Source organism: Fopius arisanus, unplaced genomic scaffold (assembly GCF_000806365.1).
Source record: "Fopius arisanus strain USDA-PBARC FA_bdor unplaced genomic scaffold, ASM80636v1 scaffold00134, whole genome shotgun sequence".
Taxonomy (NCBI): domain Eukaryota; kingdom Metazoa; phylum Arthropoda; class Insecta; order Hymenoptera; family Braconidae; genus Fopius; species Fopius arisanus.
Genome location: NW_011887873.1, coordinates 384 through 18,039, shown reverse-complemented (window position 1 = coordinate 18,039; position 17,656 = coordinate 384). Strand labels below are relative to the sequence as shown.

The 17,656-nt window shown below is 38.6% G+C and overlaps 1 protein-coding gene across 11 annotated transcripts in view; it reads right to left on the bottom strand.

Annotated features, from left to right (window-relative positions):
• da (daughterless) overlaps positions 1-14,284 on the bottom strand; it is a 30,779-nt gene extending 16,495 nt beyond the window's left edge. For all 11 annotated transcript variants that reach the window (XM_011313858.1, XM_011313860.1, XM_011313861.1 and 8 more), the window contains exon 1: positions 13,133-14,284. In XM_011313858.1, coding sequence (XP_011312160.1) covers positions 13,133-13,303 — 171 coding nt within the window. In that variant the 5' untranslated portion in view covers positions 13,304-14,284. The remainder of the gene's footprint in view (positions 1-13,132) is intronic.
• Positions 14,285-17,656: the final 3,372 nt, after the last annotated feature.

The following is a 17,656-nucleotide window of genomic DNA, read 5'->3' as shown; positions in this document are numbered from 1 at the left end:
GGGGTCCCGCGTGGGCAGTGACTAATAATAAAGTCTAGGACGTTTAATTCATTCAACTTTCTAACGTTAAGAAGTATCAGTGCACTTCGCCCACAACGTCAACGTTATAAAATTGTTTAAATCCCTCAAATTGATGGGACGAGATTTATAACTCCCGCATTATTACCCCCGGCAATTTAATTCGCTCCGCAAAAATTTCAGTCACAATGCCTCGACTCCGACTCAAATTCATCTTCAATTGTAATAATTAAAAATCATTGCATTAAAAAAATAATACCAATGAAATTTCAAATTCCAATACAATTCGATGAGAAATGAGAATTTTTTTATCATTCAGTTAAATTAATTGATTTTCGAGTGATTTGACATTTCGAATGTAATTTTAAAAGAGCAAAAAAAAATAGCCTCGAAACCGTTGCACTTTGTTCTGAATCCCGTTGTTGATCATAGGGTACCCTTTTGTGCTAAATGCGGGGATAAAGAGAATGTGAAAATAAAAATTGAGAGAAAACAGTTGGTCTCCATAGATGTGCGTAATCTCGTAGCAACAGTGTCACTGGCTATTGTACCAACCCGGTAGTTTGTCCGCGACAACAATTCGTAGTTTTATCATGGATTTGTGTTAAACAATGGCCACGTATGTTCGACATTTAAACTTTTTTCAATGTTTCACGGTATTTTAAACGAGAAGTGAAAAAATAAAATCTCCCTAACTGAATTATTCCTCGACCATTTGAATTTAGCATCAACCAGAAAATTCAGTGTCAGACGATAAAAATCAAGGGGTTAGCGAGAACGCGTACTCATCATCTTATTTCAAGAATCACCTCCATATCAGAACCCCCTATTCCCCCCGATGATGTCATTGAAGTGTCAGATACAACATAAAACAATTCGTCCCTCACTCCCCCAAAATGGCGACAAGAATTTCCGTGAGAAATAGATAAATAAATAAAAAAAGATCTCTTTTATCCTGAGGTCAACTCTAGTATTTTTTTTTTCGTTGCATTTTTTTTAATCTACTTGTTCAATGCCAATCTCTAACTATGGTATTTACGATGACATTCTTCCCGGTCTGAGGATGAATTTTCGTAGGGCGATGATGAAAAATTCATGGTGCAAGGGCAAAACTGGCGATTTCTTTCAGTTGCCGAGTTTGGGCTGTCGAGTTGTTTATAAAAGCCGGCTCGACAAGTCTTCAATCGGTTTTCTGTATGATATTATCCCATGCCGAGGTTTGTCCTTGGTAAGCGTGTGGAAAGAGCAACCGTCGGCATGGGAATCATTGGCTAGTGTAATTACCGCGATTTTTGCTATTTATCCCCCCACAGTGCAAATGATTTATTGCTTGAGGCCAAACAATGAAGGCAAATTCTGAGTTAAATCATCTTTTCCACTTGATTTGAGTGAAATTTTTCCACTTGGTTCAAGAATCATCCCAAGCATTCATAATAAATTATTTTCAACTCATATCAGTCCTGAAATTCGTATGATTAAACTCCGAGTCACTCGACTTGAATCAGTAATTTTTTTTCAGTGAAATTTTCCGAGTTTTTCCGGTGTACCCGAGAATGCTCCATCACTCGGACATCCAATTCCCCCAAAATAATAAGTTATCAATCATCATCAATTATCCTTGGAAAAAAAAAAATAGAATAAATAACACCCATAAAAAATCCCTTTGTTCATTTTCCTCTCCCGCACTTATCCCTTCCGGATAAACGAGGGTTGTCCCTGCGTCACCTACGCATCACCCATTTCAATTATTTGATCGCCTTTAGACGGGAATTATACGCGTCAGAAAATGCTCTCTTTTTCCTCTCACTTCCTCCGTCGGTGGTAAAAAGAATCAGGGGGAGAATACAATGACCCTATGGGGAAGATTATAGAGGGGATGTTGCCATTCTTACTCGACAAATTCGATCGGTTCGTCATTACACCCTCAAGGGCCCCCCCTCCTCGTACCAACTAAACAATTTCCCTTTATTTTCGGTTACAAATCGGTATTGATCCGTCCATAAATTCGATTATTCAAAAAATCCCATTCTATCTCCCAAACAAGTGTCGCTATTCTCAATCTAAATTAAAACTGACTCGACGATCGATTTTTCCCGTAAATTTCCCTTAAATTCTCCAATAATTTCTCCAATTCCGCAAATTCTAAGACTTTCGAAATCATTAAATAGAATTTTGGTATTGACTTCATTTGAGTCGAGTAGCTGTATGAACTTGGAATTTCGAGGATTTTTTAAAATCTCAAATTGAAAAATTTATCTTTTGTCAGTGGTGAAATAGATTTTGGAACACCCGTTGGATCTCATGCCTTTGCTCTCTGGTAACACTCAAACGTCGGAGGTTCTCCCCATCCCTCTCCTCCCACCCACATCGCCCTCTCATGTTCTCTTAACTCTCTGACGAACGCGTTCACTCGCATCCGGCAGCAAAACTCCCATAAATTCGTCTCCTTGTTGATCTTCACTGTTTTACGGCTTCCCAATGCTCCACGCACCAATAAACGTCGTCCTACGTTGGCATTGGTCAATCGTGTATACCGAATACAAACGTCAAAGTCATCCTCAGATCGTTATAACTTTTTTTATTTAATGCATTTTTCGTGATGCAATTGAATCGATTTAATTGATTTTAAACTTGATTCGATTTTCTATCGAATTTTTTTATTCAAGTTGGATGACTCCATTATTTCGCATTTTATTTTATTTTGGAGATCAAAAATGAAAGTTGATTTTTGACTCGACTTGACTTAAGTCAAGTGACTAGCTTCATTGACAATCGATTCAAGCTCAATTGAGACGCAAAAAGTTGCGGTATTGAAATGTCAAGTGAATTCATAAAAGCAGAATGGTTGAATTTCCCTACCCAAAATCAGAATGATTGTTAAAAAAAAAAATAACCAAGGGAGGTGAAAGGGAGGGTGCAAACTTTGGGGGTGGGTAACCCCCGAAGAGGAATATCCAGTGTTACTGTCGCAGGGTATTTTGAGACCCTTTGGGCAAAACGAGAAGGGGCCACTCTATGATTTGTAGTTGTGTTATAATGCCGTCGACTCTCACCCCAACTACCCCTATTCACCCTGCCGCACATAAACTCACGATGAAAATGCGTTTCACGGTAACGGTTCTGGTATTACGACGTTGGAAGGATTGAAAAATGATTTTTTTTTTCAGAACGTAGTTGTAATAATAATTAAAGGGGCTGACGACCCCTCGGGAAGAATTTCGGCTTCCCCGGGGGTTGTGAAAAAATCGGTGAATATTGAGAAATCCGAGTGGACAAAAATCCCTGTAATTTTGATTCACCACTTCTGTTGATTCACTTTTATTATTTTTTTTTTTTTACCCTATCATGTGATGGGTGACGCGTACCGAGCCGTAAGATATTTATCTCGCTTTCGCACGCTGCACACAGTACACACACACAAAACCCACACCAGTAGATTTTTCTGTCCCCGTAAATTCGTGCACCACTGAATTTTTATGCTTCATGTGTTCAGAGGATACTACACTTTACGCCCACCCACACATCGGCCTGTGGTTTTTCCACACCTTCTTTTTTATAGTGTACATTATTTTTCACCTCCATTCCCCCAATTCCGGTAATTTTCCGAGTGGTGCAATTAATTAGCTCGCGGGAGAAATTTATTCACGGGAATTTTTCAGGTGATGAGAGGGATTGGTGAAGGGATGCTGGTGCCTGGGGTCAATGAATTGAAATAAAATTTTTTTTTTTTTCACTGGATGTGAATTTTTTTTGTCAACCGAGGGTTGATTTTGAATATATTTTACGGGTAGATGACATTGGACTGCTCAAAGGAGTAGAAAAAATGGAGATTAAAATAAAAATTTCTCCCTTATTATTTGAAAATTTAATAAATGAAGTGACCCGGTGACACTTATCCTCCCTGACATTTTCAGATATTCCATCAACTCCATATATCTCCCAAATAGATTGCATGACTAGTGTCTCTATACGATTCACGCACCTTTCACAAACTCATCATAAATAAATCCAACTATAGACAACGCAATAGTTCAGTTATAACTGAGGGGTTGAGAGGGTATATAGACGACGGGGTGGAGTTTGTTGCTCTCGGTGGTTAATCATGGATAGACGAAAAATATCCAACCCCCAACCCTAAAATCACTCAATTTATTCCAGAATTTTTATTTTTCGATTGGTGAAAAATGGTGAAAGAAAAAAAAATTGATGAATAAAAACAATTTGGGAAGTGAAAACTGTCGAGACCCGAACACTGTTTTATTTTTCCGATTGCATTTTAATCCCCTCGTGTGCCACCCTCGGGTGTGAATAACAATTATGTAATAATTTAACACAGTCCTTCACCCCTCTATTCATACCTCTCACCAACTCCCATCTGACAGCGGCCATTCCACCGTTGTTATAATTCCATTTGAATTTTCAACGAGAAAATAAATTTAAAAAATACATATTTCCATATGCAAGTTAAAATTGAAATTTCAAAGACCAGAACTGAAAAATAATATCGAAGTCAGTGGCAATGACTGACAGAGAGTGACAAATCAATTCAACTATGACAGTTCTAAATCCAGAGGGAATAACTCCGAATCTAACAGATACCCCGAAATTTTTGTAATCACCTTTTTTATAGCCGATACTCAACTCTACAAAAAAGGTCCTGGAAATATTTCGATATCTCACGTAGATTTCGAGTTATTCCTGAAAATTGAAGGGCTAAATTGAGGGGTGAATTTTTGCTTTTGATTTTTCAGAGTCAGGATGAAAAAGCGGCCGAATTTTTCCAAAATATCTCACCAGAAAATGACAAAAGCGATAATCCTTTTGGTACTTAATCGAACAAAGGAACTTAAAAAGGGAAATGCTGATTCGCAGTGAGAGCCACCCCTAGTTAAATATTTAAGCAACAGGGTATTCTACTTGGTGAAAAACAGGGGATTGGAAAAGCTCTTCACTTCTTATTTTTATCTCCCCCTCAACTTTTTTGGATAAAAACCCCTCCATCTTTTGGCAGTCAAACAACTCCCATCTCCTTTAAGTAGATTCCTGTGTCGCATAAAAATTCTCAGCAAATATTTCCGACGTTTTATTCAAGAATATACCGCATTTCCCCAAAACCTACCCCGGCGGGTTAAAACCATTAATATAACGCGTAATTACGCACCCCCATTGATTTTACTCTCAATTGAAATGGCACTTCTCCTGAATAAATCGTCATATCGACTTTTCCCTCACCACCGAAAAATCTCGTCCAAGCAATAACGTGAAAAATAAAAAGAGTTAAAAAAAAAATGGTGATCAATTTGCCTGTTACAGTCACCCGTATTCTCGCAATGTGTCTCACTCATTGTATTTTATTTATCTCCATAATAGTTGATTTTTCAAAAGCCCTCGGTAATAACGAAAAACTGGAGTCAGAAACCAAACGAATCCCTTTATGGAGCTATTCGTTGAAAACATGGGGGTTGAAACATTATTACCGGTCAAACGCACGCCGAAATATGTAAATCCCAACCCCCAACGTTGAGAATATACCACTCTGAGGCGGTTTATCCGATGAAATTGGACTCGGTCGGCTAAAAATATTGTTCGTTTTATATTCGGTTTAAAAAAAAATGTCATTTCTATTTCACTGGATGTGATTTCATCGAATGTCCAAGGGTGGAGTAAAAAAATACGTCCGAAAGTTGACAATTTGAAGGGGAAAATTTCGACTAGAAATGAGAAATCCCATTGTGTATTTTTTTTTTCAACTGCCAACAAGGGGGTTTATTATTTCACGTACCCGTAATTTATTAGGGTGGAAATTGATGAATTTAATTCGCCGAATTGATGACGCTGATCCCTACATTCTTGGAAGGAATGAAAAAAAAAATTGTGATAGAAGTCCGAGAAGAGATGAGAGAAGTGTCAGATAGCTGCGGGTCATCGACGCGCGCCATATTGTCTGCCAACCACTGATATTATTTGCAATCGCATGACTTACATTGTTTATAGCCGATAAACATTGATTTTTTATTCAATGAGTGTGTAGAAATACGGGTAAGTGATGTAGACGCATCATCGTTCAAGAGATGAGGCCTTCTCATCGAATGACTAGGGAATTTTCCGCTGGAAAAGTCAATATAACGATCTATTTTGCCCCGAGAGGTGGGGATATGGACGAGAGACAAATTTTGGGGTTGAAACTGAGAGAAAATCGATGGCCAGGGGTTGCTTTTTGAATCGGAAAACCATGACTTCAGTACTGAGAAAAAAAATCATGAATTTTCCGGAAAATCGTGGAGCTGTCTTGATGAGGTAATTTTCTAAACATTTTCCTAGGAAAATTTGAAGGTATTTTAATAGGAGGAACAACTGGAAAAATTGGTAAGAATTTTAAAACGAAGAATAAAAAAGTGATTTGAAGATTTTTCAATTTCCCGGAAATAGACGAAAATCTCTGAGTCTTATTCAGCTGAGTCAGAGTGAACCCCATGGGAGTGGCAAAAAGACACTCGTCTGGATTTTCTTTCACAACCAGTGACTCTTTGACTGACAACCAATTATGCTAGGACCGGTCGATAAAGAAGAGCCAGTAGCTCAGCCAAAAGACTCCCGTGTTTTTCGTTAATCTCTCAAGACCGAGTAAATCCCAAGGATTACGTCCCCTGTGAGAGAACAAGACACTCCGAAGAGAGAAAAAAAAAATTTCACTTCTTCAAATTTCAGACCTCCACACCAATAAACAGATCATAAATATAGATCTGAATTGATAGTTAAATAGCGATTCACCACGAAAACGTCGAGAATCTTTAGAGATTAAATCGATAATTAAGAAACTAACAATTTTGATTTATCGAAATTTCTCAATGGAATACAAAAAAAATAATGCACGAAAGCCTCTTCCAATAGTCAGAGAAAAAAAAAATAATGTTTATTCCCCATTGTATTCAAATGACTACGAACGGTTTTCTACATATCTGATTTACTACACAACGATTTGGTCATAGCCACGTGCATTAAAATCAGAGTTGAAAGGGTATTTATATTTCCTGGTTTCGCCAGTAATTTTTATAACAAACTCTCCCCATGAATTTCGATTTTTCTCATTGTTTTCTTTTTCATTTATTTCCCATGTCGGTTTAATGTCACAACCCCAGTGATATTAATTGTCTCAAATTTTGCCGACTGTCGGGACACGTGTGGTTACTACCTAAAATATATGCGTGTAACGAGGAATGTGTGGGCGTGTACAAAGACACCGAAGTTGTTCTCTAAACGGTTGTCTTTCCATAAATAGACGGAATTTCTCCCCTTTTATCCGACGAAGATTGAATTTTACGAAAATTCCCACCAATTTATCGATACTGGAAGAAAAAGAAAATTCTAGAAAAATTGTGCGAGACCTGATTATAAATTCCGTCCCCATAAAATGAAAAATATACCTCAACCCACCACTAAAAATTCTAAAACCGCGAAAGCACACGAAAATATCACTTTTCCGGCCTTGTGATAAAATCCTCTATTTTCGGACGGAGTACCAATGAACTCGATATTTCCCCGGACTTTGCGGTCATAACCGAATCATTATAAACTAGAAAAATGTATCTAAACGAGGAGATCGTGATTGTGGGGCCCCGAAAAAACCCGGGGACCTGTAGGGCCCACGTTGGAGTAGCGCGTGCGCCTGTGTCCGTGCGCCGAGCAGCTGTCTGCCAGGTGCTCGCTCGACCGGCCAATCTCTCCTCTCTCTCAGCCCCCCCTGTGACCCCCCCTATTTCCCCTTATTTCTCCTTCTCGCCCCCTCCAATATCTCTCTTCTTCACATGAGTAAAAACCCCAGGGTGCTCAACCTTTTGCCTGGGTTGCCCCTCGCTCAAATATTTCCCAATCGCCCCCTCGTTTTACCTGCAACCCCCGTGTAACCTAGGGTGAAGTGAAAAAAAAAAGGGACCGAGGGGGAGGGACCTGTCTGGGGGCCCATTGTTAAAATAACATCCCTGAAAAAAGAACGAGCCCCCGAAAGGATCCGTCGCCCCCCGAAATCAATTCTCACGGAGAGATGGAAAAATATATAAAATCTTTTTAGCCGATCTCTAGCCGATTCTCACTTTCGAAAAGGCAATTGAGAATATCGGTGGAAACTAGGCTGGAGGTAATTATCGATTCGTCAGGTGTACATTGAGAAAAAAGTCCGGCAATTTTAGAATTATTATTAATTTTTTTTCTCAATTATTGCCAGAAGAAATAATTGATGACACTAGAAAAATTCATCACTAGTGAATTTCCATGATTCTCACCAAAAATTTTGGTTTTGATATTTTTTTTAGATAACAGACCCGCGTCCTCAACCGTTTTCACTTCCATTAGCATTTTTTCCGGTCTTTCCTCCGTAAATTTAGTGACAGGTAGGGGGGGGACCAGTGACCGGGTGGATGGCCAGAAATTATTTTTTTTTACTTCCACCGCACAAAAACCCAGGATTAGTGGTGGATTTTAAAACCAGTAGAAGGGAGACTGGTTTATTCCGGGGGCAACCCAACTACAACCAGCTAATCTTATTGTTTTACGCACGGACCAGCAATAACGTGGGATTTTTTTATCCACCGTGTATTTTGAAAATAAATGTGAACGATAAAATGCCCATTGAAAAATTTCAATAATCTAAATGAACGACCGATAAATTAATCATCAAGATGATTCCGCATGAGAAAGCCCTCCCACCCCGTCATACTCATTGAAATAAAAAAAAAAAAGAGCGGGAAAGAAAAAAAATCGTGCAATCGTTGGAATAAATGTCGGCAGAGCCCAGTGCAAGGATGCCATAAGTGCAATATAAGATAGAAACACCGCAGCTGGAGATAAATGCTTTCTTGGATTGTGGTAGTCCTGTATATTTTCCCTCTTCCTCAAGTGGGTACTATCCACGCCCTCAATTTTTATTTTTCTCTTTCCCTTACATCCGTAATTTTCCTTTCCAGTAAGTTCTGACTATTTTCCACGGGATACAGAGAGGGGCACGGGGTGGTTAAACCGACTAGTAGATGAAAAAAATCTATATATATATAAAAAGAGTTGTAAGAGGAGAGTAAAGCCCTCCCAACACTCAGGAAATGACCCGGGTGATGGTGTAGTCGACGTTTTTCCGAGGTCTCAACTACTACTCGACTACAAGTAACATCTGGTTGAATCTAAATTTTTGGGTTTAACTCATCCGATCTACAAGTGACTAATCCATCAGTTAAAAATAAATACAACAAGGTCGCGATTTGTGTTTTCATTCTCGTGGAATAAAAGAGAAATGAATGAATCATCAATCATTCAATCGGTGAAAAATAGAATTGATATTGTGGTATAGAGGAAGTTTGAGTATTAGAAGCTCAACCAATGAAACCATAGCGAGAGTATTTATAGTAAAAGTCAATAAATTGGCACTAGAGTCTCGATTCTGGTGCGCCTTGGCTATAACCCTTGAAAACTCATCCATCATTCGAGGAAAAAAGAAAGAGCCATTTGAATTCCGAATAAACCGAAAAGTCTCGAGTGTCCCGAGAATTTATTGACTATTTTTTTTTAAATAGCCAGTTGAAAAATATTAGAAACACTGAAATGGGAGATGGAGTGAAGAAAAAAAAAAAATCTTAATCAGTAGAACCGAGGGATCGATGGGGGTTGGGCCTTTTGGGCCTCAGGCAGAAACTCAAACACCATATGGCCCCTGGCGGCACCTTTTTCACCGCGACGCCGACGCAACCACTCGACACACAAAATTATATTTTCGAAATATTTTACAGATGGAACTGAAATCCCTGTGAAATTCACTTTTTTACGCCCGTCTTTTGTCAGTGAATTAAAAAAAAAATTCCAAGAGAATTCTAAGAGAATTAGAAATCGGTAAAACCACATTTTTTACCGATTTCGGTGAATCTTCAGGAATATCTCCGAAACGAAAGGAGATAGCGAAATTCTTGTCGCTATCATTTTTCTAGATCTGTTGGAGAACTACACAAAAGGTTATTAAAGGAATTCCGCCAAATCCCTTAGTTTCGGAGATTTTTTTCGATAAACCCATCAACGCGGGGAAATCGTTCAAAAAATCGATATTATTGATAACAATTGAGACTCACTGTCGGTCTCTCCAAGGTCAAATAGTGTTTATCACTCACCTGAAACAGAAAAAAAAGGGGGGAAAAAATTAATTATCATGACAGTATCGTAATGTAATCGTAGGATGATTTGTAATGCATGAATGATCCAGAGAAATCAATTCAGTCGTAGGAGAGAAATAAAAAGCATTGGGATTAGCGATGGTAACAATGATAATGACATTAATGCATTGTTAACAATGCTAGTAGCGGTGGACACTGGCAGAATGGGTGGGTGGATGGGTGGATTTGAGGGGATGAGGGGGAGGTTGACGCCCACTTGGTCATTAGGCACAGGACATACATCATGTTACCCCTGGCATCCCGACGCCTCGTTCTGTCAGACGCACATTCACCGATAGATACAGTGACAAACTGGGACACAATTGCAAAGATATAACTGCTAATACATAAACACCCAGATTTTCATGTTCTTTCGACTCTTCCAATTAATTTTCTCGATAAATATTTCAAATCTCCTATGACATTTGTCACTGCATTTCCAGTTTTTCAAATAGAATCTATATATTTTATTTTCAATTCATTCTGATAATGAATTTTCTTGAAATATTATTCAAAGATTGACTTGAATTTCCAGGAATGTCTAATAGCGTATGCACTCGGTGATATATGAGGTATGTGAATATTTTTGAAAATTGTTTCCGACATTTTCATCATATTTTACCCCTCGGCTTATTAAACGTTAACGGTATTCCCAGGCATTTTGTTGAAGTTGTGCCGGCGTCGGGTGCGTAATTATACCGGGCATTGTACCAGAGGGACCCCAAGAAGAGGAAGAGATGAGTACCTCGTCCTCAACACATATTAACCAACACTATAACACCGTGGAAACTTGTAGGGACCGAGCAAACGAGAACGAGTTGAGTTTAATCGACTCGAATATCAGCTGCTCGTTCGATGCCAGTGCAAATACATTCACTATTAAGGGAATGTGGACAATTGCATCATTGACAATTTTCACATTTCCCCAAAATCTTTTATTTCAAAGAAAATGAAAAAAAGAACCGAAGATAAGTAAAGAAAAATGTGAAATCTCAATTATGAATTGCCGAGATAAAAAAAACCTCAAATTTCAGAGGGATATATTTTTTTCCAATATTTTTTCTCCTTTATTCGGTTTCTCCGAAGGGTGGCCACTTCCGGTCTACTCACTCCCCTCCCCCCTTGATATATCCGGTCCCCCAAAAAACCCGTCTGACCACTGCAAGTAAATTGAACCACTTCATTCTCACGAATAAAGACAATAATATTGCAAAAACAAGAGAATCACAAAAAAAATTCTGCGACCTATAAAAAAAAATAAATAAATAATCCATCAATCATTCCCCCTCGTCTCTAAAAATAAATAACTCCGATATTCGACAATTGTAATCCGCATGATCTTCGCATCGAGATAATTCTAAGACAAACCCAAGATTATTAATAATCTATAAAATATCTGAATGACAATTTATTCCAGTGGCTTAAATACCGGTTGATAATCACTGGTGGTTGGTAGTAATATATATAGGGGGAATATTAGCATCAGTAGCCAAGCACTAGCTGTGTATATCTACCGTGTATGATCGCACTTGTACGTAACGCACAGAGAGGTATAACGGACAATGACACACAAGTACAATTGTACAAGGTTGTGAGGAGGGAGGAGGAGTGATGAGAGGGGATGAAAACAAGAGAGGGATAGTAGTAGTTGAATGTGTTGAGGGTTTATCCACCAATTTGGCTGGGAAACACAGTCAAAGTGAGGGTGCGCAACATGTGTGATACATAATACCGACGAGGAGTATTCAACCCCTATGTGAGGGCATTAATAGCGTCAATGCAAGCATTCTAGAGTGGATAGAGTTATGATGTTCAATCATTGTCTTTCAGATGTTATACTATCCGGCAATGACAACAGCATTCAGGACACTATACTTCCAATCTATAAATTGAAACGACACCCCTAACGATCTCTAAATTATTCGCGTTTCAATATTCTCCCAAGAAAATAGACAGAGTTAAGAATCAATAGAAGATAAAATGTGGAAAAATTACAGAATTAGTAGAGCTAACATACGTCACGATAAAAAAATTAAAAATCTATCCGAATCTAAATCTCTCGTGAACCACTAACAAACATGTCTTCAATTTTAACCTACAGTTCAATTAACCTCATATTTTTCTTTCCAACCACAATTTAGTAGATCTGGCAGAACCACAGGGTAAATGAAGAATGAAAATATCTTATTCCAGGTTGAGAGTCTCTGGGAGTTCATAAGCCAGTGGAGGATCTCCCAAACGGGTGGACTGTACCGAAATAATGTACAGTACCCGCTCAAAGGAGGGTAGGTACATTGGATAAAGAGAGATAGAGTGGATAAATGAGAGAGAGGGAGGGTGGATGGGGTGAAAGGAGGGAAGGAGAGGGGAGGGATATTGCAGAATAGAAAGCCCCTCTCCCTCTTGCCAGCCCTTCCTCCCGCCCCTCAAAACTGCACGGAATAACAATGGCGTGCAAAGGAGATTAACAAACAGAATAAGCTAACGCATAATCGCATTATTTCTGGCTAAGCCGCATTTAAATTAGATAGAAATTCCATTTAACGAAACAATGCTGAATGGCACGAGATATTGGTCCACATTTGGAATCATACAGTCAGCTGAGTACTTAAAGATCATTTTCTCATCCTTAAAAAAAAAAGAATTGTAACCCAACGAAATGGAAGTGTTCAGATTTTTTTTTATACCACCCCCGGGGGTGGATACGTTATCGGATTCATCCACGTGATGATTCGCCATGTTATGACGTCATGGTAACGCACCTCGTGGTGTTCATTGATAAAAATATTGAGTCCCGCGAGTTTTGGGGTTTGAATAAAATTTTCAGAGAGAATTTTGACGATTCTCGAGTGGGGTAGGAATTTTTTTGTTGGACGACCCCCAGTCCATTTGGTGATTTTTTTTTTTGTATTTTGTAATGGTTTTACCTGTGCACCACCGGCGATAGACTGATAAGCTGATTGAAATGCATTTCCAAGCTGCGTCATGCTCTCGTCCTCCATTTGAAACATAATGTCAGCACCGGGTGATCCATTGTTGTTATTACCCATTAATTTCTCTGGATTACCAGTCTCCCTCAATATCGTGTTCGACTGCATTTTCTTTACAATCCACTCAATGGGAAAAAAAAAACACCACGATTTGTACGGAATAAATTTTCACTCTCGAGTTTGTGTTATAATCCAGTATCAAATCACAAAACTAAACCCCAAGCACTCGATGTTCGTCATTTTATCACAGAAAAACACAAATTAAAACTGGCAACAAAATTTTTTCCAACACCGGTAAATCGCGATAAAATTCAAACAATTGTAAACAATGAATATTTCCCCTCTATTTGTATTTCCGCCCCAGTTGGTAATGTAGATTGCAATTAATTATCATAACTGCGTATTTTCCATCTCCATTTCCCTCACGAGTTTCCGTATCTCATGTCATCAACAGAAAATGTGGCTCGAGTAAGAGAAAATTTATTAGAAATACCACAAGTTAAGAGAGAAAAGCCGGTATTTTACTCGCTGTCTTTCTCTCGTGTCGCATTCACTGACAGAAACAAAGCGCAACAAACAGTTTTGCCTCGATTTCCGAGAGGTAACTCCTATTTTCCACAATGGAAATCTATCAGAAAATAAACACGAGGCTCGAACGTCGGACACACATGGCGCTGGCTAGACGCCTCGTAACCCAACGAACAAAATAAAAGTCTTCACTCTTTTCCTTCACTTTTCGAATGATTCTCACTGTTTCTCAAAAGCGCCTCGCAAAAAAAAAAATCACAACTACCACAAATATTCACAAACTACCTCTCTTCAGTTTCCCTCCCTAAAAATCACTTAACCTCCAAAATCCTCTCCAAAACCGAAAAACAAATTTTCCAAAACTCAGTGTTGAAAGCTATTCCTCACATTCACAGACAGTTCGCTTGACGTTTTATTTGTCTTTTCCCGTAAATTTGATTTTCGAATGGTACACAGTGGTGGGATAAATTTTAGAACAAAGGAAACTCAAAACAACAGTTTTACCACCGGAAAATGAAAAAAAAAATGCGAGAATTGACAGGAAAACACTCGCCCGATCGAGGTACGCAGAGCGACTGACGCTGAACTAGGGGGGACGAGTGTTAATCCCACCACTCTGACAATCCGCCAATCGACGTACAGTATTGACTCTCCCCTCGTTGGCCCACCGTGGGGAGAGGGTAATACGAGAAAACCCGAGTAGATACGATGCTCTTTGTCTCGTGCATTTCCGTGGCGTCTCCCTCCCTTTTATTTCATTTTATTTTATTTTTTTCACTTTATTACGCTCAGCGCCATCTCCACACATTCACTTCTGTCTCACTTTTCCCACTCTCTCCATTTTACTCGCGACTTTTAGAAGATTGAGGGGTTCCTAGCGGCAAATAGAAAAATTCGGAAAATTTGAGCAGAGAAAAATAGCGGGTTTGACTATTATACCTCGGTTTGATTTTTGGAGTCAGAGGAATTAAATTGAAAAATTGAGAACGTGGAAGAAGTTCATGATCGATATAGAAAATTTAGGGCGAATTTTCCGGAGGGGAAAATATTGGAAAGTGGAATTTTCAGGTGAAAATTCAGAAGCGACTGGAGGGAAATTATGGATTTTCCTGGATTTAACGATTTTTGATAATATTTGGAATTTAATTGAATAGATATTAGCATTTTTTTATATTTAAATGAGATGATTAATTTTCAGGTGAAAAATTCAGTGGAAACGGCACCTTCTCGAAATGCAAATTCAAGTCTAAAAATTTTGATAGGTTATCGATTGAGAGTGTCTTTTCTGAATGACTTTTTCCGGCTTTCCGGGGATTTTCTTCGGTTTATTTTTCTTTGTCGTGTTGAATTGAGGGTGGAAAAGAGAGAGAAGTTGAAGCCGTTCTGAAAACATTGGTCCACTTGTTGAGTCGAAAAGCCGGAGGCATTCGAGTAATTGTTTGAGAATGGATCTTTTTGTTATTCGAAGGGGTGCCTCCAGGGGGTGATAAAATTCGGAAATCAATTGTGATTAGGGGCACGTGACCTCGCTGTCCCTCACTCGCGAAAATAATCCCGAATTTTTTATCGCTCCGTTAAAAAAAATCATGTCCATTTTTATGTTTAGGGCATATACATTTGTTTGTTGTTCTATGGAGTTCATTCAACTGACTCTGAATTCACGGTGAATTTCCGAGAAAATTAACGGGCCAGAGTGAGACTGTGCAGAGGGCACATTTAGGGGAAGAATTTATCGGATGGAGATTTACCACCAGACGAATACAGGAAGCCGAGGATTGGGCATCGTGTTGCATGTCAGTGATTCTCAACCGAAATATCGAAAAATTAACTTTATCAAACCCCCAAATACAAAAAATTCAACTCTAAAATAAAAAATCTAATTATTCTAATTTCCTGTCCCCATGATTTTTTTCAGACAAGACGAATTTATTTGAGACTAGAATGAAGCTAGAAAGAAAAAATTTTACTACTCGATAGAAATTTTTTTTTTTCCCGAGTGAATGGATTTCTTGCTGGACTCATTTGTAAAATTCAATGGCAATTTGAAAAAAAGAATTTCCCAACTGCATCCCATTGTCCCAGCACTTAGTTTATTATCAATGACGCAAGTAATGGTCTATTGTTGAATCACCCCCCCCTCCACAGATTTTCATTGACTCGTTGCAACCGATACCCTTAAAATTCGAAAGTAATTTTAGTGTCGTTGTAGTCGTTGTAGATGAAGAAAGAGGGGAGAGACGTATAATTACCCAACCTAACCCATGTATAACCCACTTGGCGAGAGTTTAGCGAGTTCTACTTCTCCGGGTGGCCACTGGCCAATTCAAATCCAGATAGCGAATAATAAATCCATTAAAAAAAATACAATTCTCATCCTATTCTCCTCATTATTCAATTACCCAGATCCCCCCGAAATTCGTGAATTTACGCATATTTAATTCCAAGAAGAATCCCTTTAAAATTCCTGTGGAAATAATTAATCAAATTTCCCGGGAATTTTTCCAATTTTTAATCCATCCCAAACGAATCTCTGACTTTTGGAGAAATAATTTATGAACGCGCCCCCTCATGACTCATAAATTAATCCTCCACCAAGTGCAAGGTTCCAATTTGCAAATTCAATAGAAATGGGCGTGCAGGGGTAGACTGTAAAATAATTAAAAGTGGCGGATGCACCACCAGCTGTGAATGTCAAAGGTACCAGTACCTGACAGTGACAACGTGACACCAGCATCTCGAAACATTTGTTCTACCTGATCCCTCAAAACTGTGCAGTAAAATGTCCCCCTGACCATCACGAATCTCCTCAACCCAAAATTTTTCCTTTCTTTTTTTTCCACCCGAACAAGTGCCCAACAGGTAATAAACAATTGTCAGAGGGTCCTGTGGGAATTCCCCAGGCTAAATTTATCAACCCCTATTATAAATTTCCACTGAATTTTGAGTGCTGTGTACTCACGAAAACGAGTGGAATTCATGCACATGATTTTCAAAAATTCTCCAAATACGATAATTCCCAAAAATTAATTCATTCCCCGGAGGAAGTGCTCATGGCCATTCACCTCGTCTATGTACACCATAGAATCATTCCATAGAATACCCGAGAAATGAATAAATGTATCACACGATGAATTCACATGCTAAAAAAAAAGGGGCGTCATCAGACCGAGAGGGAATGGAGGGAATTCACAAATAATTAGGTAACCTCGCCTCGACCAACTGTGTAAACCTCTCGCATCATCCAACGCCTTCAATCGGAGAGAAAAAAATATATATATCAGAAGAAAAAAAAAAATTGAAAAGAAATACCCCAAAGAAGGAAGTCAAACCTATAGTCCATTCAATAAAAGAGAATAAATAATACATCCATAGGTGAGAAAAACCGCGCCTCACGCATATATCAAAAATAAAAGTAAAAATTTCCTCCACCAAGAACAAACAATTATTATTATCATTTTCTACACAAATGGCTAATAATAACATGCGTCACCGAATCCATTCGGAATTCTAATTTCCGTGAGTTAACAATTTTTTTCTACTAACTGAATTACGTGATTAAACAAAAAAAAAAACATTTGACATTGAATCTGATAACAATTAAATGATTTCCAATCAGATTCTTATCATTCAAGTCTTAATTGCCCGTAGACCAATTTAAATAAAATCATGTCTATATCCCCCCACACTGACTGAAATATTTGATATCAGATGAGTAGAAAAAAAAAAAGAAATGATCCTTTGTTAGGTACTCGTTCTAAATACTTCCTGACAAGGGTAAATTTGATAAGAGCCCGGGGAAGCCGAAAACAATTCTCTCTCCACGCGTGGGACTAATCGCTCGAGTGATTCTGTTTTCCGTTTAGTTTACTTACGCCAGTGGGGTAGAAAAGCACCCCCCTCCTCCCCTCCCTTTTACCCACCCATTTCATCCCT